We start from the raw sequence: 23,094 nt of genomic DNA on the forward strand, positions 1-23,094 counted from the left end.
ACAACCCGGTAAGCCAACTGGGGTCGCTCCAAGGCCTTAATAGGTGGCCGTTGTCGTCAAGGCTCCCAGGGCGGCATGCCGGCCTCCAAGCAGGACTGAACCGGCCAAGACATCGGGTCCCACCCTGCTGGGAGGCTGTCTAGCAACCTTTGTCAGCATGTGGGAGACCATCTCCACTGATCGATGGGTGCTGGACGCTCTTGCCTACGGACACACTTAAGAATTTCAACTGAAGTGTCCGAATACCACTGATGGCCCGACAGGAACAACACATCCCTCAGCTGCTGCTGGAGTTTCGGGCCATGTTAAGAAAAAGGGTGATGGAGCTGGTTCCTAAGCGACTCCGGAGCTCGATACTTTCACGTAAGAAAGATGACCAGGGGCTGGAGGCCCAGTCTCGATTTACGACGACTCAACCAGTATGTAAAGGCCCAGAAGTTCAGGATGGTCACGTTGCAGCAGGTGCTCGGCCAGCTGGAGGAGGGAGACTTTCTGTCATTAGATCTAGAGGACGTGTACTTCCACGTCGCCATACACTCAAAGCACTGCAAGTTCCTGCGCTTTGTCATACAAGGGAAGCATTACCAGATCAGGGCTCTCCCCTTCGGACTGAAGTTGGCGCCCAGAGTCTTAAAGTGCCTGGATCCGGTGGCGGCCCATCTATGACTAGATTCATGTGTATTCTTATGACTGGCTCATCGGGGCCAAGTCAAGGGACATCGTAGATCACACGGCGGGGACCGTCCGGCTGCTGACGGAACTGGGGTTCTCGGTGAAGTATGCAGAGTCCTGCTCGACTCCATCACAGGACTCGCTGTTCCTGGGATCCAGTTTAACACTGTGTCCTGCCTGGCGGCACCATCGGAGGATAGCGCCCATCTTGGGCAAGGTGCAATGGCTATTGGCACTGAAGATCACCACAGTGAGGACCATCAAGTCGCTGCTTGGCATGTCATGTATATGTGCATATTGAGGGTGCGCCCGCTGCAGGAATTCCTGGACCCCTATTGGATCCAGGTGTTTGGAGGCTTCAGGACAGAATCGCACTTGACAAGGATTTCCGTCAAGCGAGAAGGTGATGGGGCATTTGCTCCAACATCGCCGGACTCAGACTTTCAGAGCCCCCGTACCAGGAGACACTCACGACAGACGTTGGGACTAAGGATGGGGAGCCCACACCTTTCTGTTGTGCACTTGCTTGACATTTGCAAGGCTGCTCTATGTGGAGGTCGACACACGCCTTCATGAAATTCTGTGTCAACAGGGATTCCAGGGAGCAGTCTAGAGTCGGCCAAGCGGTGCTGCGCAACCTGTTAGCTTGAAGTTGAACCTGGTGAGGAGGTAAGAGTAATTGCTTCTGTTGAGCGTTGCCACCTCCTTTGGTTGTGTAATGTTGCACTTCTATGTATTCTTTATTCATGACCATGTGAATCCATGCCAGAACCCATGCTGGAGAAAGAACAAGTTACTTACCTGTAACTGTTCTCCAGCATGGGACTGGCATGGATTCACATGCGAACCCTCCTGCCTTCCCCTCTGCAGCTCTTCTCTTGGTCCTACTGCCACTTTACATGCTACCAAATCTGAAGATGGCTGGGGGCAGTATTACCCAGACCTCAGTGATTGGTTTATAGAAGAGACAGTTTATAAACTAAAGTGATTTTATTTTTTTTTTTTTACTGAGGATTCCCAGTCTGACAACAGGGACTATTCATGAGGATGCCAGACACATGCTGGAGAATAGTTACGGGTAAGTAACGTCCTTATCTGAACCACTATCTATCTTAAGAGTTCTTTTATACATGTCTGATAGTTTGGCTTTACCACTGCTTGTTTACACGTCATTTTTCACTGTTATATCGCCATAAGTAAATATGTATTTTTATACATGAATGTCTAAATGTGTTCTTTGACTGAAAACTGGGTGCTCATTTTGGACCCCTTAAAAGCTCACCACCTCTTGAGACTTAGCCTAGACCACTCTTCGATTTAACTTTAACTGGTTTGGCCACAGCTCCTAGAGACGTCCCTGTCACAATACTAGATTGGCCTTCTATACGGATCTACGTGATTTGTTCGTGGGTAAATTGCCCGCAACGGAAATGTTACATGGGGAAATGTACGCGATACAAAATTTTCGTACATTTCCCAAGCGAAAATTTCCATTACAAATCAGTCAAATACTCAGCCTCACTCACATGCTCATGAATATTCCCTGTCAGGCTGGGAATCCTCGGTAAAGAAATCAGTTTGCTTTGTTTCTGAACTTTCTCCTAACAATCAATCACTGGTCTCTGGGGTCATACTGGCCCCAGCCAATGAGTGCCCTCTACCTAAGCCCCTTCTCTGGTTGCCATCTTCAGATTTTTACTGCATGTTCAAGTGTTGGAGTCATGGTGCCACGCACCATGAAGGACCGTCGCAAGCGGCTCGCCGAGTGGCTGCAGATTAAGACCCCGGCGGCATGCTTCTCCGAAGAGGAAATCTGAGAGGTCTTCTAAGACCCTTGAGGGCATTCCCGGCAACAGGGGCCCAACATAAGGCAAAGCACTGCAAGTCCGCGGACACCGGGAGCACCGTTTGAAGGGGCGATGCTGCGCCCGGCCTGGCTGCAACGGAGCCAACGCAGTCAACCACGAGCCAACGCTCCGGCTCGGCAAAGAAAAGGAAGTCAGACCACCCGGGTAAACTTCTGGAGAAAGCCCGGTCGACTCAACTGAGAAAGCCATGGGGGAGCGGGGAACCAAAGAGAGGCGGCAGGACAGTGAGGAACCAGAGGACACCACGCCACTGCCGACTCAACCGCCACCACCACCGATGGACATGTCCGCAGACATCCTACAAGCTCTGCACACGCTGTGCTCAGAGACAAAGACAATGATGCCCGTGTCTCCGGGCGATCCAGCAGCGCCTGGACCATCAGGGGACCGCCGACTAAGAGGAGAGTCCATCCTCCTCCAGCCTTCACCTCCATCCCCTCCGCTGAGGGACGAGACGACGACGGAACAGACCTACTGTGGCCGGTACCCAGGGCTTTTCCACCCGACTAGATTGGTTCGTTCCACAACATGATCTCTCGGGCCTCAGAGCTTTTTCAACTGAACCCCAAGGAAAAGGAGGGATTCCTTTATCAGCGCCGAGAGGCCAAGAGGAAGACCATGCTCTTGATCCCGCTGTTGGGCGACATTTGCGACGAAGGACTGTCCCTCCTGAAGAACCCGTCCTCGGCTCCAGCAAAGAGACTGGTGCGAGAAGAAATACAGGGTGCCAGACTCTGCACCGAAGTGAATCCGATCTCGGCCGTCCCCGGACTCGGTGGTGGCCAGAAAGAAACCTGCAGGGTCGGCGGCATCGACTTCCACTTCCCCACTGGACAGCGAGGGAAAGAAGCTAGACGCCATGGGACTGGTCATCTCGTCGGTGGCAACGGTCATTAAGGTGGCCAGCGCTCTCGCCATCGTGGCCCGCTATGACGGGGAGCTTTGGTTTAAAATCGCCCCTATCCTGTACTTCCTTCCAGACGACAAAAGGGTGGAGGCCTTTGAAATCCTACAAGGTGAGGTGGCATCGGACCATGCCATCACGGTGGCCACAGACACTGGCTTCTGCCAGATGGGCAATGGCGTTTGCCTCCGTCGGCGAGGTTGGCTGAAGGCCACCAATTTCTGTCCAGACAAAGGTATTGGACATGCCCTTTGACGGGGACGACTTGTTCGGCAAGACGGATGAATCTCTGCAGGCCATCAAGCCAGATACCGAGACGGTTCGTGCCTTGGGCACACCAACAGCGACGGCCGTCCTTTCGGGCCTCCGGAGGCAAGTCCTTTGGTGCCTCCAAAGGATTCGGTGGCAACTTCTCTTCGTGCCGTCAACCATCCTGTTCCTCACCACAGAAAGCCTACAGGGGCCGCAGCAAAGCCGGAGGAAATCGTCACCAAGATCCCCAAGGGTGGACGTCCACGACGAAGCAGGACTGAATCGGCCAGGACGTCGGGCCCCCACGCGAGCACACCGGTGGGAGGCCGGCTGGTGAACTTTGTCGGCGTGTGGAAGTCTATCTCCACCGACTGTTGGGTGCTGGATGCCATAGCCCACAGGCACACCCTGGAATTCCAAAGGAAGTGTTCCCGCGTTCCACCAGTAGCCAGGCAAGAAATACACGTCCCGCAGCAGCTGCGACAACTAGAGGAAGGGTATTTCCTGTTGTCGCTGGACCTGGAGGATGCCTATTTCCACATCCCCATCCACAAGGGGCATCGTAGGTTTCTACGCTTCGTGGTCCAGGGGCAGCACGATCAATTCAAGGCCCTTCCCTTCTGTTTGAAGTAGGCGCCAAGGGTGTTCAAGTGCCTGGCGGCGCGGCTGCGCCTGCAGGTGGTCCACGTCTACCCCTACCTGGGCGATTGGGTCATCTGAAGTCAAGGAAACTCGCCGTCGAGCACACATCAAGGACCGTCCGCCTGCTCACGGAACTGGGGTTCTCGATAAACTATGCGAAGTCCTGCTTGGTGCCATCGCAGGACGCACTATTTCTGGGGTCCAGGCTCAAGTGTCGCGCCTGGCTTCGCCGTTGGAGGACAGGATAAAGGCCATCCTGGGCAAGGTACGACTGTTGACTGTGGAAATTGCCAGGGTGAGGTCATCAAGTCCCTGCTCAGCATGTCATGCATCTACCTCGTTCGGCTGTGCAGGCTGCGGATGCGGCCGCTGCAAGACTTGCTCGACATCCATTGGATTCAAGTGTCGGGAAGCTTCGAGGACAAGATCGCCCTCAACGAGAGATTCCGTAGAGCGATTCGCTGGTGGGGTGTCCGCATCTAGCGGCGGGCAAACTTCCAGACCCCAGCACATCAGGAGACAGTGACGACTGATGCCTCCCTGGAGGGATGGGGCGCGCACGGTGAAAATCTCCACGCAAAGAGTCCTTTGGCTACCGGAGAAGTCGTTGCACATCACCGTCCTGGCACTGTTGTTGGCCCTCAAATCTTTCCTTCCGTCCCTCAAGGGCAAGGTGGTGTGGGTGTTCACCGACAATCCGGAATCAGGGGAGGGACCAGATGCCCGGCCCTCTCCAAGGAAGCGTCTCTTCGATTGGGTAAAAAATCAAGTCCTCAAAATCCAGCAAAGTTGCTGGGGGTCTCTAAGGTGAAGGGAATTAGCACATTTTTGAGAATTCTCCCTAACAGTGTGTGCTGGGTCTAGAAAAGTTACACATGTAAGTAAATGTCTATTTCACTTCGCTGCTCTTGGAAACAGTAGTTTATCCAAGAGAAGCTATTCAAACCTTTGGGAAATCTGGAAGATTTTCCTGTCACTGCGCTAAAGGTGCTGTGTGCCACAATGTAAAGATGATGCCCATGGAGTTTCAGACTCCATAACCACATAGAAACAGAGTTCAAATAACATAAAAATACATGGGGAGGGCAGGGGGGAAGAGAAGTATCGCTCTCTCCAGGTTAAAATTAAGTTCTAGAGTACAGCAAAAGTACTGGGGGTCTCTAAGGTAGAGCGAAATTACCACATTTCTGAGAATTCTCCCCAACAGCCGCACCCGATGTCTGGATAGCAGTCAGACAGTCGAAGAGGAGGTAGTATAGATGTTTGAAGGAATGCTGTGTCAGCGTACTCCTGGAAAGTGGGGGGTGGGGGTTGGGGGGAGGGGTGGTTGGCTGAGCAAGAGGGGCAGGATAGATATTGAAGAGCCATGGCGATAAGATAGAGCCCTGGGAGACGCTGCAGGTAGAGTGAGGTGGTGGAGGAGAAAGGGCCCAGCTGCAGCTGGGAGAGGTGGTTAGTGAGGATCCCTGAACTCTGCTTTCGTGCCTATTCTTAGTCAACTGTTTGTCACGGTTTCCCCAGTGTCCCCGCTGACTTTGACTCAGAGGGGACCCGTGAAACAGGGTTGGACTTTCTAAGCTAGGCTGTCTTGTATAAGTTTGCATATGTTTCATGAGGTTTGATTATGTGGTTTGTTACATGTATTTCTATTCTGACGTGTCAAACTGAATATTGAAACTGTTCCATTATATTACTGTGATAGTACTTAACTAACTTGAATGCTACGAGCCTAGGTGTATATAAATAAATGGCTATTTTATTTTTATATAACTCAGTGTGTACGTTTTCTTGAATTAAGTGTATGCCAGGAGTTCTGTGTGCCTAACTACAGCCGCCCTCCTTCCTAGATCATGCTTGGCTGCTCATATAATTTTACCAAACCTTTGGGTAGTTCAGGCTAAATGTAAAGGGTGTAACCTTGTGCATCCAATGTGGGCTTTCTAAAGTCTTGTCACAGACAGGATTTTGGCAACAACCCCAACATTTGGTCTACCAGAAGCCTACTTTTACAGTGTAGGAACATCTAAACTACTTCTACCATATCGCTCCCTTATTCATTATTTAATCTGCAAATGTTTGCCCTCCGTTCATTGTATTAGGGAGAAAAGTCTTAAGTGTGAATTTGTGTCATGTTGTAACAGTTTAGTTGAATCATGCCTTTGATTTTTCGGTAGGTGTTTAAGAATCTTCAGTTGTTCATGGAAAGCAAACAGCCGGAGGATGACTTATTCGACAGGCTAAACGTAAGAAATGTTATAAGATGAAATATTGATTACGACTTTAATTATTAGAGGCTGGGGCATCTGTCAAAACATTTGCAGTTCTGTGATGGAATGTTTTTACTTTCTTTCCTTCTAGACTAGTATTTTAAATAAACATCTCCAGGACTTGATGGAAGGACTAACTGCCAAAGTGTTCCGTACTTACAATGCATCAATCACACTGCAGCAACAGCTAAAAGAACTTACAAACCGTAAGACGCCTTTTATTTTTTTAATTTTCTATGTTTAGAATGCGCAGAAAGCCTGCAGGCATCAGGGCGCATACAGACTTAAGGCGTGAACATAAAACACGGGACAATGCTGGAGGTTAGAGAAGCACCGTAGCAGGTTTATTCAAACAGGGAAGTCTTCAAGTGCTTATGTAATTGGAGTAAGTTAGATTCCTGCCAAAGTGTTGCAGGTCTTCGGAGCCAAGGTGACTTAGGATCGTCCATGTTGGGTAAGAATTGGTGTAGTAACAGTGTGTAAGTATATGTAAATTTCTGAGGCTTATGGAATCTGCTTGGATAACATGCTGTGCATAGGCCGACATCTAGTGGAAGCTGTAGAGTTTTGAAACTTGAAAAGGGATGTTGAATAGGGTGTGCCCAAAGTTCATTTTTTTCTAGGCACGTAAACAAAAATTCCCACTTGTGTGCTTGTTTATCGTATCTGCTTGGATACTTCTGTACTTGCGCTACTCCTCATGCTACCTCATGTCAGAAAAATACAATCTGAGGTACCTACATGCGTGAGGCATCATGGGTACAGGGGACGTCACACTAGGGATAGTATTACTGGCGCACCCTATTCGACGTCCCCTTTTCAAGTTTCGAACACTGTGAATCTCTGCAGCTTCCACTAGATGTCGGCCTATGCACAGCATGTCAATCTAAACAGATACAAGCATCAGAAATAAGATAACGGTGAGTAATGTATCCCATACGTGTGTACACAGCACTCATACGCTTGGTATTAGGTTACCCACCTTTGGTGTAGGTCTATACTACACAAATTGGTAGTGTGACTGAACAGCCAGGCCTGTCTCAAGAGGGGTAAATGTGAGCTGTGGCTTTGACATTCGTAAATACAGGTTATCAAGTAACAACTTACACTCAAGGTTTCTGTTATAGTTCTGTAACATTAATTTTTAAATGAGCTTTCTTTAAAAGGGCAATTTATGTAACAAGGTAAATATACTTATAAAATACTTTTCAGGATTGGCACAAGTTTTGTGGGTACTCTTTAGACAGTCTTTTTACACACTTCCTACACATGGAGGTGACTTCATTCACAAGGACAGTAATGGCATTTATATATCACATTGAATACACGTTGCAGATTCTGAGGTTGCGGAATGGAAAGGTTTAAGGAAGGAAAAAAGTTGAACAGGCTCTCAGTATAGGTGACGACACTTAAATCTTCCAATGAAGTCTAGACAAACCTTTCCCAGCAATAACAGTCTAAAACAAGTTACCTCCTATGAGGGACAGAAATATCAAAGTCAATGGACTAGAATAGTCTGCAGGGAGCCAAGACAGCCAAAGTCAATTGCACCAGTCTATGCAGGTGAGGCACTTCTTGGATAAAAAGTCTTGCACAAAGTTAGTTTGTAGAATCACTTGTAGGGTCACAAGGTGTGAAGCCTGTGAAAAGCAGAGTAAGTAGCCCAGGTCTAAACAGTACCTCTGGTTAGAAGAGTGGTCCTGCTGGATTGTCCTGTTGCAGTGGTGCAGACTCTGGGTTCCTGAGCCTCAGTTGTGGGGAAAAGAGGGAGGACATCTGGAGTGCTCCTGCGGCAGCAATTTGGAGGTAGTCGGCAGCTACGGGCTCTTTTCGGTTCAGCAGCACTTCGCGGTTTCATCGCTTGGTAAACTGCACCGTCGCGGATCTCAGATACCAGTTCTGCTCCGTTCGTTACTCGAGTCCTGCACTCTTGTGAGGGGACTCGAACTCAGGTTGTCCTGCTTCTGGAGGGTACTTTGGAGACTTTTGGACAGATTTCAGATGTTGCACTAGACTGATTTCTCGACTCCTGGCACTGGGTTTGTGGCAGCAGCGAAGAAGTACAACCAATCAGGAAAGTGGAGTTCGTCTGGGGGGATTAGTTGGTCCCACTAACCCAAGGGAATTAGTCTGTTCCGGAGCTTCTCTGTTGCATTGAAAGAGTTTCAGGCAGCAGCCAGGCTCCACCAGGCAATTCAAAGGTCCAGGAAGATGCAGCAAGCGTTAACATTTTTAGTCTGGTGTGTCTCCCAGTGGTCGACTCTGCCTCTTGTCCCAAAACCCTCTAAGCAGGCTACTCCCATTCATGCACATCCTAGGCTGTCAATCACACACTGGTTGCATTCTGGCATTCCTAGAGACAAAGGACAGGAGTTTCGGGAACCTCCCTCACATCCTGCCTTTCCAGGCACACTGGATCCAGAGGCAGGCTTCAGGGCTGAAGCCCGCGAAAGGCAAAACGAACAAAGGGTTCAAATCTGCCTCGACGCACAGAGTGAAACCCAAGAAAGACCTCTCAAACAGAAAATGGCGGAAAAAGGCCAGGCCATTTTGATGAAATGGTCACCCATGGGTGCTATACTGCAGCTGAGGATTAAGCCTGCGGTAGAAGAGCACAATGGCAGAAAAATTAAACCACTGCCACCAGCCATTTAAAGTAGTGAGGGTAACAACATTTTTACAAGAGAATGTAGGATAAGGGGCTACTAGGTAACTCCCAGCACTCTGCATAAGATGAGGCGTGTTGGAACTTATATTATTTATTATTATAAAAGGTAAGTAAAGTCCATTTCACTTTAGTATTCTTGGGAACAGTAGTTGACACAAGAAAAGGTATTTAAACCTTCTGAGAAATCTAACCGGCTTTCCCTCTTGACACTGCACTGAAGGTGCTGTGTCACCATACAAAAAGTAGATGCCCTTGGGAGTTTCACACTCCAAAAACAGTCAAAACACCATCTTAATCCTGTCTAAACACCCCTTTACCCCCCAACTAAGGGACAGGAGGATTTCATCCACTCCTGAATGAATTTCATATTCCGTTCGGTCATACTTTCTGGAGAGACCAGCATTTTGGTGATTACACCCAGAACTGTGTTCTCTGGTAAAATACAACCCTTGCAGGTTGACTGACCACCTTAACAATTTTGGATTTTCTCCTTTTATCTGCATTAACCATCTCAAGGGTTGGTGGTCTGTCTGAATAATGAAAGTAGAACCATACAAGTATGGCCTAAACTTCTTAAGAGACCACACATGGCAAAACATTCACATTCTATAGTTGCCCACCTTGTCTCACTGTCCTTCAGTTTCTTACTGATGAAGCAGATGGTGTTCCCTGCCTTTCTCTTCCAGTTGACCCAAAACTGCACCTATCCTTGTGTTGGAAGCATCTGTTTGTACAATAATGGATTGGTTGTATTCAGCTCTGTTAGGCAAGATTGTTTGCAGTAAACCTGTGGGAGGCTACACGTCTTGTCCTCTTGGTATTAGGTAACCCACCTATTGGTATGGTCTCTACTACACAAGTTGGTAGAGTGGCTGAGCAGCCAGACTTATCTCAAGACGGGTAAATTGAGCTGTAGCATCGAAATCCACACATATAAGTACCCAAATATCACACTGTTTTCCAGTAAAATAAGGAAGGGTCAGTTTTAAATGAGCATTATTTAAAAAGGGGATGTGCGATGATTAAAATACACTTCATAACATGTTCTCAGAATTAAGATAAGCAAGTAAATAATCTTTAGGAATGCTTCATACACACTTCCTACACCTGAAATAACTTCAATTACTAGGACAGTATTGGCATTTATATATTACCTTTTGCACTTGGCAAAATTCTGAGCTTGTGGAAAGGTTAAGGGAAGGGAAAAGGCTAACAGATTCTCAGAGCATGTGAGCCCTTTAAAAAAATCTCCCAATGAGATCTAGATAGGATCTTTGCCAGTAATAACAGTTTCAAACAGGTTACCACCTATGAGGGACAGTTGGAATCAAAGTCAATGGGACAGAAGAGTCTGTAGGGAGCCAGGACAGCCAAAGTCAATTTGAACTATTTTTTTTTATTTTTTATTTTATTAACATAGTTTATTATAAACTTTTTGTTATAACACAAATCCTTGCACATATCCTTATACAGTCCTTGTGCCTGACCCTCGGCCCACGTGTATTATCAAACATTTTCAAACATTTAGGGCATCAATGAAGTTGATCACTGCACACGTCAAGATAATGGAACTTCCACTCAATATTCGATACCACCACTCGTCCATGTTCTCGTTTAGTGGTGCGAACTTCATGAGATGTATAGATCTTAAGGAATGGAGTTTAGGGCAGGCAGTTATCAAATGTCTTACTGTCTAAATTTCATTTCGACAGAATCTGCACAAATTATCGCTTGTCTCTACATCTTTTCTTATAAACAATATTTCTCTTGCTCTTAGGGCATTCAAACGAAGTCTAAGGAATCGATCACGATGGTGCCTTGATGGGCATTGAATGAGGTATCCTGGTAGTTTATTCAGTTTGTTTGCTGTTGGTCCAAATTTCGGGGCAGTTGTTAGTCCTTCCAGGTTGTCCATGTTGCATGCCCAGGACCATTCTTTTAGTTTCTTTTTTGCTAGTTGTGGCCACTTTATTAGCATTTCATTGCTTATGTTGGCAGCAGACATGATATCTAACTTAAAAAGTTGCTAGCCTCAGACTGCGCTTGATCTTGCATTTGTCACACTCTTGTGGCATTAGATAGGTGGATTTGTTCAATTTGTGAAATATATTCATTGATTAGAGACACACCTGGTAAGTGTTGATAAGTAGGGCTCCAGGTTTTAATATCAATAGATAAACAAATCACTTAGAACACGTTACATCAATCTGGCAATATCAATTGTTCATTGCTAAGTGCACCTTAATATTCCAGAGTACTTTACGCATTAGAACATATTATGCCAAAAACACATTACGCCAACACGTGTTTCAACCTTCCTAGGTCGTCTTCAGGGCGTCTAAATTACAAACAATTAATCCAACGTATAACTTAAGTAGATAAATCCTCAGAATCCAACCAGGGCTGCAGAGTCAGGAGATGCTGGAAAGTAGCTTCATATCCAAACAAAGAGGAGTCTTTGAGGATTTATCTACTTAAGTTATACGTTGGATTAATTGTTTGTAATTTAGACGCCCTGAAGACGACCTAGGAAGGTTGAAACACGTGTTGGCGTAATGTGTTTTTGGTATAATAGGCTCAATGTGTTTTTGGCATAATATGTTCTAATGCGTAAAGTACTCTGGAATATTAAGGTGCACTTAGCAATGAACAATTGATATTGCCAGATTGATGTAACGTGTTCTAAGTGATTTGTTTATCTATTGATATTAAAACCTGGAGCCCTACTTATCAACACTTACCAGGTGTGTCTCTAATCAATGAATATATTTCACAAATTGAACAAATCCACCTATCTAATGCCACAAGAGTGTGACAAATGCAAGATCAAGCGCAGTCTGTGAAGCTAGCAACTTTTTAAGTTACATGTTTTTCAAGGTGACAGTGGAAAATCACCAGTCTAACCACACGGCTGCAGCTGTTCCTATTTTTGACTTATCTTAGCGCGATTTGTGAATATCTCAAGGTTGCGCATCCACACATTTTCTTGGGCCACCTTTTCCACACTACTCACTTACAAGCAGACATGATATCATTTGCTTTATCCAGCCATTTCGCAAGAATTCCCCCTGCATGTTTTGTCTCTTTCACCGCCAGAATTTTATACGGTGGTTCTTTCTTTGTAATTAACATCTTACGCATTAATGCTAGCGCTTTCCAAATAACAGTTGTGTATAGGTCATCAAGTGCTAACTCCTGCCTTATAACCTTTATGGAAACACATTTTGGTAATCTTAAGACACGTTTCCAGAATTGGCCTTCTAATTTTGCCCAAATTGTATGGTCCAGGTTCCAACCAGCCTCTGCTCCATAAGTAATTGCCGGAATTACTTTTTGGAGATAAAATAGCCGGAGCGGGGAGAGGGAGAACTTGCCAAAGAGGTAATGAAACCGGGCTCCTTGGACTGCCAGAGTGATCATCCGGAACTCAACATCTTGGACCCAGTTCCGCTCACAGATTGAGGGACTGAACATGATTCCTAGGTATCTCGTTTTAGTAACTTCTTCTAAGATCATGTTTCCAAGTCTCCACTTGAATGATCTTGACCTGGTACCACTTTTTGATCCGATCTTCATGATATTTGTTTTTGACGTGTTTTATTTTTAAGTGATTTTGATTCATGTAAACTTGTAGCTTTTGCAAGAGCCGCTGGAGGCCAATCTGCGTGTTGTCAACTAGCACGATATCGTCCGCATATATCATGCAGTTTATTTGAGAACCATTTATCTTTGGGGGAAAACAACGAACATTACACAAAGCAGCCGGAATATCAGCGATGAATAGCTTAAATAGACATGCAGCTATCGGGCACCCCTGCTTCACGCCTCTGTGTCCTCATATTGTTCGACAAGAGTCCTGCTTCAGTTAGCCTTATTTGTATTGTGGTTGAGGTGTGTAATGCAATTATTGGCTGCAATAAATCCTGAGGACAATTCCATTTTTTTAGTTTGTCCCATAGCAATTTCCGATCTATGCAATCAAACGCTTGATGAAGATCAATGAAAGCTATAAATAACTTCGTTTTACTCGCCAGAGCTTGCAGTTTCAGGATGTTGAGCAACGTCAGATTGTTCTCTGTGCCAACACCCTTGGTAAACCCAGTTTGTCTGCAGTCCACAATTTTAGCCGAAATGGCCCACTTTGTTATTTTTTTTTTGTAGAAAATTAGCGAACACTTTAACAATGGTGTCCAACAGGGCGATCGGGCGATAATTTGCTGGATTTGCCCGATCGCCCTTCTTGAATATCGGCACGATGATAGCAGATGTCCAAGTTGGAGGGATTTTTTTCGATGTTGCAATCTTTGTAAATAGTTTTGCAATAAAGTCCGCCCATTCAGATTTATTTTGTTTAAGCATCACATTCGAGATGCCATCGGGACCAGCCGCACGTGAATTCAGGGATTTGATTGCAAGGAGGATATCATCGACAGATTCAATGCAGTCCCAATTTCCTGTCGTTGCTTCATCTTTGTTTGCTTCGAATTCAACCTCACCTGAAAATACGTTTGTGAAATGCTGATTCCACTCAGATTCCGATACCACATTGGCCATCTTGGTTGCTTGATTAGTTGTGCAGCTATTTAATATGTGCCATATTTCTCTACATTTGTTGGATTTCATCAGGCCTAGCATTTGTTCACCACATTCCTGATCACGCTAATACCTGTATGCTTTAACCCAGTTGCGGTAAACCTGCCTTTTTTTTTTATCATATCGGTATTATTTGTGCCTCCTTGTAATTTCAGTTTGCGTATCTCACTTTGAAGCATCTTTTTTTTTTCGTTAACCCTCATACTCCAGCCATGCAGATGCTGCTTCTTGGTGTTTTTCTTCCATAGTGGTGGGCCATGTTGCTGGGGCAGAAACGACACATAATCTACTTTATTATAAGTGGAGATCATGTCGTTATCCATGACCTTTGATAGATTGATTATTTGCTGAGAGGATAATCGCAGCCTGTTTTTTCCATTATTTACTTCTAGGGCTTGTCCGGTGGTCTCCAATTCTAGGTTATTACTTATGTTCATGCCCATCACCAATATTTCGTGGTCGCTTTTTATTGTCCTCATTACATTCATTTTTCTAATTGTATCCCAGGAGTGCTTGGACACCCAGATATAATCTATTACCTTTGCGTGGCCCATATTATGCCATGTAGTATTTGGTGGTTTGTCCATCGATTTGCCCATTTACCCTGACACAATCGTAGGTCTTCATGATGTTGTCCCAGTGCTTACGTCTATCATGATGTAAGGATTCCATCTCTCCCTTGCTAAGCAACCTGTTTCCTTTTATGTCAAACCATGTTAAGTTCATGTCGCCAACTATAATAATCATATTACTTCTGGCTTGCAAATTTTTATCTAGAATTGTGGTTACCGCAGCTATGAAATTCTTCGTTGTTATCACTGGGTTCCAGTACACATTTAATAATGTGTTGGTGTAGGCCAGGGCCACTTGGTTTGCACTGAAGTAGTGTACTTTGTATAAAGAAGTTAGGATTTACACTTTTAATTACCGTCCATCCAAACCCAATTTTAATCATGGTTAATAGGCCCGAGAAAGGACGTCATGTACATTTTTGCCGGCTGGGTTTAACAGGGTGACATATCCATCTTTAACAGGCAAGGACCTTAGCCACGTCTCTTGTAGGCAAATTACGAAGTTGTTCTCTAAGTCAATTGGAAATTCCTCAAACAGATGGGAGAACCCCCCTCGTGTTCCACGAGACCAGGGAGACCACATCTTTGTCCTTCACTACCCCCAGCTAATGGATCCGGTCACCATGCGTGTTTCTCTTCGTAGTTGATTTTACATATGATACTGTTCGCAGTTGATCTCTTATGTTATTTTTCTTTGTTCATGAGGTGCTAATCTGTTTTCCGAGTCACTCAAAGGTTTGCAAGCTGTTTGCGGGACAGATTTATGCTCACTAACGTCGAATCCGAGTTGCAATAATTCGACTTTGGATGCCAAGATGACCTTTCTTACTGCATGAGATTTTATATGGAGGTACACCTGGTCTGCATAGTCCTCCGACATATATTCGATAATTGCAATATCATCGGAGGTTACCGTTAAGGCAGGAACTGAGTGTAGTAAGCACAGTACATTTCTTCTGTTCATGTTCACGTCACGATCCTCTTTCAAAATATTCACAATTGCGATTCGGATGTCGGTCTGTTTACATGGTTCTTGCACTTCATAATTATGTTTTGAGGACTCCTTTAGTCACTGACCGGCTGTTAACTTCGGATTTAGACTCATCGTTTTTTTAGTGCTACCATGTTGAGTCAAGGAAGCCCCACCAGTACTTGCCACTTTAGTGGATGGCCCAACATTACACTTCGATGTCGATGGCGCTGGTTTTAGAGACCGACTATTTTTACTCAGTGGGACTATTTGTTTGAGACATGCCTTTTTACTTAGAACCCATGGATTTATCAGCCGTCTTTCCTCGGGCTCATTTGACTCAGCTGAATCGAGAGTACTCACTGAACTATTCGAGGTATCGATCTTAGGGTCTCCAAACTCATCATCGTGAGAGTACGTAGATAAGTTACATAAGTCAATGGATGTATTCTCAACCACGCTTATCAGATCATCTGAGTCAAGTCTTTGTCGTTTTTTTGGGTTATCCATTTCACCTATATTTACCGACCCCTCCACAACCGCCCTTTTGGACCCTTTAGTGGGCTGTGTCAAATTTTCTTTTAGAGAGTCTAAAGAAGGGGGTCAATTTGACTGGTGTCGTTAGATTACGTATACATTTCTTTGAGTTGCCAGCCCCTTTTCGGGAGTCGCAATTCTTTAACTTTTGTCCTTTTTTTGGCTGGGCCTTTGTCAGTTGTTTGGATTTTTCTTGCGTGGTGTTTTCCTTTGCCATATTTAGGTTTTTTGCCGGCCCACTGAAAATGCCAAAAGATGCTACTGAGGAATTTGGACGCTTTTCAGCAACCTCAACCGGTTGAGCAACAGTAACTTTCAATGGCAACGCCTACAGTCTTGAAGACTTTTCAGCCACTGGTAGATTGGCTTTACCATTCTCATTCGAATTTACATTACCTACGGTGTCTATTAAAATTGGCCTTGACTGGTCACTTATAATATCAGCCACTGGGCCATCCGGCACCTGCGGTAGAACATCTAGGCTGTTTACTCTTGGGGCTATCTGGCTCATCATCAGGGTTATTTGCTTTAAGCAAGACGAAAAAGCTGTCATCAATTCTTTCTTTTCATTGGTCTCATTTGTTGTCAAATCATTCACTAACTTTTGCAGGGAAAGAGATGAGGATCTTTCACTTTCAAGCTTTTGTTGAAGCAGTGATATGATGTGATCTTGCTTTACTAGCCGTTCCATGATGTGTTCCAGACGACCACCATTTGATTGCACTGAGTCATTTATGCTCTCGTATAATTTGGTGAATGGAATGAGAGCAACTGATGTCGCAGCCATCACATTATTATGTATTTGTAGGGCTGCAGCAGCAGACAGATTTGATTTGAGGGCTGCCGCGGCCTCTTTCGTCGATTCATTTATCAAGTTTTGTTTACTTGTATCCTTATTTGCACATTTGCCGGCAGCATCACTATCCACCAGTTTTTTAGGCAAGGCGAGCGGAGCCGCCATCACCTTTGGAGTGGAACATTGCATATCCATTCTCGGGGTAGACTTTTGCGGTTTGTTCAACATGAGCGACCCGCCTCTACCCCCGGTCCGTAATGGACCACACAGCGGGAGGTAAGGGGTACCAAAGGACCTGTCCAACATTTCGTGTACTTCAGGTTCGGCTATTGTATGTATATGAGCAACGCCGGACTTTTCTTGGTTTACAGAAATGGAGTTAGGAGTACACGCAACACTAGACACTCGTACCAGTCTAGGGTTGCTCGACAGCCGAAACTTAATTTGCTCGAAATCGGCCTTCAGACGTTGAGTTAAACGAGCCTCTCGCCCAGCCAGATCCAACAAATGTAGCGCATTCTTTGAGCAAGGCTGTGGTGGACTGTTTACATCAATACCACACACTGCTGTCAAAGGTGGTATTCTATCCCCGCCCAACGCTATCAGGGGAGTCGGTGGCACATTTATTAAACTCAATTTGTCAGTCTCAACTTCCGAGCTTGCGTGCATAAAGCTCTGACCTAAGGCAACATTTTTCTGTTGTACATGTGCGCTCACTTGCCCACCATTGATTGCGGCTTCTATTGTCCCAGTTTGCAGGTCCTCCGCCGCTTGTATATCATCGTGCTTTGGGCCTAAGGACTTCAATTTAGATATTTCATGGGCGATCTGCGTGGACCGAATCTCAAACTCCAGGAATTCGGTGTCAGTAACATCGAAAGAGAAGATTCCCACAGCGCTAGTTAAGTCTATTTTTGGCGGTGGAACGCCATTGACAGCACGAATATTATCGTTCACAATCTCTCGATGCGCTGGGGGCCAGAGGAAAGCTTTCCACCTCCAACGAGCTCCTCACCGGCCCTCCCCTGCTCGCATGTTTTGTTTCATTTGCTAGAGATGGTAGCAACGATTCGGGCACGGGGCTCTGCGAAATCGTTGCGGTATCTTCTCTTATGGGCGAGTTTGAGTCCAAACCCTGCGCACACGCCACCCCAGCCCCTGTCTGGGAGGGACCGTCCATGCTATGTCCTACTGATGTCGGTGACTAGGACGGGTTTAAGTTCAGGGAATTGCTTGAAAATTGCTCTGGATGTTCTTTCACTACTGAAGGATTTGTCAGTGTGGCTATTTCAGTTATTGCAGCGGGCAAAGAGTGGACATTCGTACAGGGCTCGCTCAGTTTTCCCCAATCATAGCCCCTCAGCGAGGCCATCGTCGGGAGCGAGCACCCTTGGGTAAGAGTTTCAGTATCTACAGTAGTTAGTCCACCCTCCGGAGGGGCTAATATACCGGCTCCAGACTTTCCGGGCAGCTTGGCAAGAATCACATTTACCGAATTGTCTGTGTTGTAACGTTTGCTTTGCCATAGCTCGGGTCAAAGGCCCATTTTCGGCCATCCAAAACAAGGTAGGATATTACTTTTCTTACCTTCACAGGTCGAAGACCTGGGTCGACAATCAGCTGAAGCAAAGTTGACGATGGGCAGCAAGCAGCCTCCGTTCAGCCGCGGACTGCCGCAGACTGAACTCTGCCCGAACTCACCGCCCGCTCCGCGCTCCAGGCAGGTTTTTAAAGCCAGTTGGGCTTGATTTTGTTAAAGGTGTAGAGCACAGCCAGCCGCACACTAGGAAGGAAACAATCTGTTGAAGACACGTCGCTGCAGCTCCTCACCCCGCACTCCACCAGAGTCTGCCGCAGACTGAACTCTGCCCGAACTATGTCTATGGATACGAGGCACTTCTTAGCACAAACGTCTTGCACAAAGTTAGTGTTTGTAGAAAATCACTGTTGGGCCGCAAGCTTTTAGGCTTGTGAAAGTCAGAGCTGAGATCAACTCTGCAAAAAGCAGCTACTGCAAGTCTCAAGTGAGATAACGCAAGCTACCGACTAAAGAGATAAGTACCCCTCAGCACAGTACCTTAGGTTTGAAGAATAGGATCCAGTTGGCTTCTGTTCTGGTTGCAAGGTTGCAGAGCCTGGGTTCCTGGCCCTCAGTCGTGGGGACAAGAGGGAGGATGTCTGGAGGACTCCTGCACTGCAGTTTGAAGGTCCGCGTCGGCTACGGTTTCTTTTCGGTTCAACATTTCACGGTTTCAGTTACCGGCAAATAGCACCACACGGATCTTGGACACTTGATGGACTTCCAGCACTCTGGTGAGGTGACTCGAGCTTGGGGTGTCCTGCTTCGGGAGGGTCCTCGGGATCTTCCTGGAGCTCTGGTCCGGCTTAAAGACCATGCACTCTACTACAGATTTCTCGATCCCTGGCACTCAGTTCCAGCAGCAAAGTAGTACAGCCAGTTTGGTAAGGTCTTCCAGCAAAGTTCGTCTTGGGGTTAGTTGGTCCCACCAACCCAAGGGAAGAGGCAGTCCTCTCTGGAGCTTCTCTAGTCGATTCGGAAAAGGAGTTTCAGCACAGCAGCAGGGCTTCACTGGGCAGTTCAACGGTCCAGGAGGATGCAGCAATCTGTTAGGGAAAGTTTGAATGCAGTACCCTCTGGGAACACTACAAACAACTATGACTACAGGTATAGGCAACCCAACCTTTGGTATAAGTTTGTACTACAGTTCTGGTAGCGTGTCGAGCAGCCAGGCATATCTCAAGAGGGGAAATGTGAGCTTTAGTGTAGTTCCACAAAGATTCACAGTTGCAGGTATTCAAATAAACTTACACAAGGTTTCTTGCATAAACAATAATTTATCAGTCGGTTATAAAGCCTTCTTCAGAAGGGAGCAATAGAATAGTAACACAAATATACTTCAATACTGAGTTTCTGAATCAGACGAGGCCCTTTTGGGATAGCCTACAGACGCAACCTACACCCACAGGTGACTTCAGTAACAAGGGTGCTGGCGACATTACCTTACTGTTGGTATACAGCATACTCTTTGGAAGGGAAGTAAAAGGCAAAGGTTATTGGAACACAAATACAAATAGTCCTAAGCAGGGCAAATACTTTTAGCTAACTCTTGGATGAGTCATTCAATTAAATAGGCTAAGCCAAAGTCAATAGGCCAAAGTATTTGTATAGGATGCAGCACTTCAGGTAAGTAAATGGAAAAGTCTTTGCACAAGTTCTTACGAGTCTTTGAGAACAAGAAGGATCAAATGTAGGGCCACAAGCTGATTAGACTTGAGTTGTCGCAGTTACAAGCACTTCCACATTAAGAGGTAAGGTCTCTTAGGCTAGTTTTACAGTACCTTAGTAAAGAAGAAAAAGATGCAGCTGAAGACTTCTGTTTCTGTACAGCTCTGCAGATCTCACTGTTCCTGGGCCTCAGTCGTGGGGACAAGAGGGAGGATGTCGGGGGGGACTCCTGCACTGTGTTGGCACCGTCAAAGCTGGCAACCAGCAATCTTTACTGTTCGGGAAAATTCTCAAAAATGTGCTAATTCCCCTCTACCTTGGAGCCCTCCAGCTCTTTTGCTAAACTTTGGGACTTTGAACTTTCTTTTCAATGTGTTTTCTGTGTTAGTTTCTTTTTGGTTATGGAGTCTAAACGACTCCATATGCATCACCTTTTCATTTGTATCACACAGCACCCTCACTGCTGCGGCACAGGGAATCTTTTTTCAGGCTTTCCCAAGGTTTAAATACCTTCTCTGGGATAAACTACACTTTCCCAGAGTAAGTAAAGTGAAATTAACTTTACTAGTATTTTAAATTCCTAGACCCAGCACACCCCATTTTACAATGGAGTGCTGGAGGGGTTACTTAGTATCCCTGTGTCTAGATACTCATGTAGAAGTCAAATGCTACCCTTTCCTCTCAGAATGACTGGTGGCAGTGGTTTTACAACGAACTACCATGATTTGTCCCGATCCTGAACCATTCGTAGCTCTGGTAATGTTAAATCGCGAGAGCCATGTTTTTCAAGATGGTGTGTGAGTCCCCTCTGTAAAAACAGATCCTGGTCTTTTTTTATCGCCATTTCTTTTTCGAAAGGTCCTTCTAGAGTTTGTCTCTGTGCGCCAAACCAGGTTTGGTCCCTTTGTGCCTTTGCCTTTGGCAGGCTTCAGGACTGAAAACTGCCTCTGGCTCCCGAATGTCTGGGGTGGGCAGGAAGTGAGGGAGGTGCCCGAGACTCCCTCTGCTTAGTCTCCTAGGAGACCCAAATGCACTTTGTGGTGATTGGCTGACTGTCTGGCAAGGACAGCCACCCTGCTGGGTGAGTGACAGCTAGGCTAGAATGAATGGGAGAGAACTGAAAAAAAGGCACAACTCTGCCTTCCAAGCAAAGAGAAGGACAGGGCTTCCCTCTTGAAGCTCTGCACCAGCCCCTGTTTGCGGAATGTTTCCATGGAGGACAAGCATTCAGTGCCTTTGTCTTCACCCAACACACAAGGAGGACGATTGCGAGATGCTTTGTGGCTTTACCAAGTGCACTATTAAGGATCGGCAGATCAGACTGGCGGCGTGGTTCAAAGCCAAGGCCTCTACCCTGTGTGGTTCACAGTGGCATGCCTCTTCTCCAGCATGGGGTCTGGCATGGATTCCCTTGCTCATGAGTATTCCCCATCGTTGGGCTGGGAATCCTCAGTAAAGAGAAAAATCAGTTTCTCTTCTGAACTGTCTTTCTCCTAACAACTAATCACTGGTCTCTGGGTCATACTGCCCCAGCCGACCGCCCTCTACCGAAGCCCCTACTCTGGCAGCCATCTTCAGATTTTTACTGCACGTTCAAGTGTTGGGAGTCATCCTGCTATAGCTCTCTGGCTTTTACTGTTTTTTTTTTTTCTGAGTCAATCGAGCCTCAAGCTCCATCGATCAACCTCCCAATTTAACGGGGACCCATTCTCGGATTCTTAAGCTGGATTTTCATTGAGTTTCTTGTTGGAGGATTCCAGAAGCTTCTTCAAGGCCTAAACCGCATGGACATGGCAGAGAAGGACTCAGCGCCTCCAAGGTTTGCCCCGGCTGCAACCTACAGAATGTCTTTTCGGTAATTGACATTCCCTGTGCCTCGACTTGCCTGCATTTGGACCTGACTCATGTGGACGACTGCATGGCTTGTGTCGGGTGATGGTGCCCCCGACCGACGCAAGCGCCTCAATGAGTGGCTGCAGGCCAAGGCCCCTGCTCTGGGTGAGTCCTAGCAGCATGCCTACCCTGCCCAGAAGAAAGCGGAGCGGTCTTCTAAGACCTTTGGGGGCGCCCCTCCCGCAGGGACCCAACATAAGGCTAAGCACCGCGAGTCCTCTGCCTCTGGCAGCGCCATTGTGACAGGCTCCTTGGCGGCCAGGGCAAGATCAGCGTCTCCAGCACCTTCGGCCACGAGCCAATGCTAAGGTTCTTCAAAGAGGAAGTTGGACCATCTGGGCAAGCACATGGAGAAGACACAGGCCGGCCCTGCAGAGAAGGCAAATGGGCGCGTGGCCCCGACCATCCCCCTAAGGTGAAGACAGCAGACTCGGCCGAGACTGTGAAGGCCCAGGTGCATCAGACAAAGACCCACACTTCCATCGAAATAGTGGCGTCGTCCCTCACAAAGGCAGCTGTGGCAGATTCGCAGGGCACGGCCCTGAAAGCAGGAGTATCCCTGCCTGCCAGGAGGAAATCCTCTTTCCAGCCCATCAAAAAGACTCCCATCATTTCACTGAAAGTCTCCCTTGGTCGCAGAGAAGGGGGGGGCACTGTAGCCCTCCAGGGCACAGACCTCCTCTGAGGAGGAGCTCCCCAACCTCCTGGTCCTCCAGGAAAGATGTGTCGAGCAGACCCTAGGGGAGGGATCCAGATTAGGGAGATGACTAGGGTGACGACGAGGAGAAAGACTAGGAGCAACAGGGTGGTGACGACATGGCAGACCAGCCTAAGCTGCAGACGCCCTTGTCCCCCTTTGCCACCACCCCAGCAGCCACCTGGGGATATCACGGACATTCTTACGGCTCTGCATACCCTCTGCTCGGAAATTTGGACATGGATGCCTCTTGTGCCGGCCGCGGCGCCGGCACCTTCGGAGGAACCACCATCCAAGAGGAGAGTTCACCGCCCTTCTACACCTCGCCTCGCTATTCCCCCCTCCCCCATTCCCCCCCGGATACAGAACTGGACACAGTGACGGGCACAGACACCGGCGGCCTGGGGGTTCTCACGTCGCTGCCTGCCAGATCCCCACCGCCCAACGAGATTGGCTCGTTCCACACCATGATCTCCAGGGCCTCGGAGCTGTTCCAGCTTGTCCCGGAGGAGAAGA

At 46.9% G+C, this 23,094-nt stretch overlaps 1 protein-coding gene across 1 annotated transcript in view; it reads left to right on the plus strand.

The window, feature by feature from the left end:
• TOP1 (DNA topoisomerase I) overlaps positions 1-23,094 on the plus strand; it is a 690,967-nt gene that overhangs the window by 471,837 nt on the left and 196,036 nt on the right. The window contains exons 16-17 of the mRNA XM_069652271.1: positions 6,513-6,581; positions 6,697-6,811. Coding sequence (XP_069508372.1) covers positions 6,513-6,581; positions 6,697-6,811 — 184 coding nt within the window. The remainder of the gene's footprint in view (positions 1-6,512; positions 6,582-6,696; positions 6,812-23,094) is intronic.

Source organism: Ambystoma mexicanum, chromosome 3p (genome assembly GCF_040938575.1).
Source record: "Ambystoma mexicanum isolate Mex_15411 chromosome 3p, UKY_AmexF1_1, whole genome shotgun sequence".
NCBI lineage: Eukaryota > Metazoa > Chordata > Amphibia > Caudata > Ambystomatidae > Ambystoma > Ambystoma mexicanum.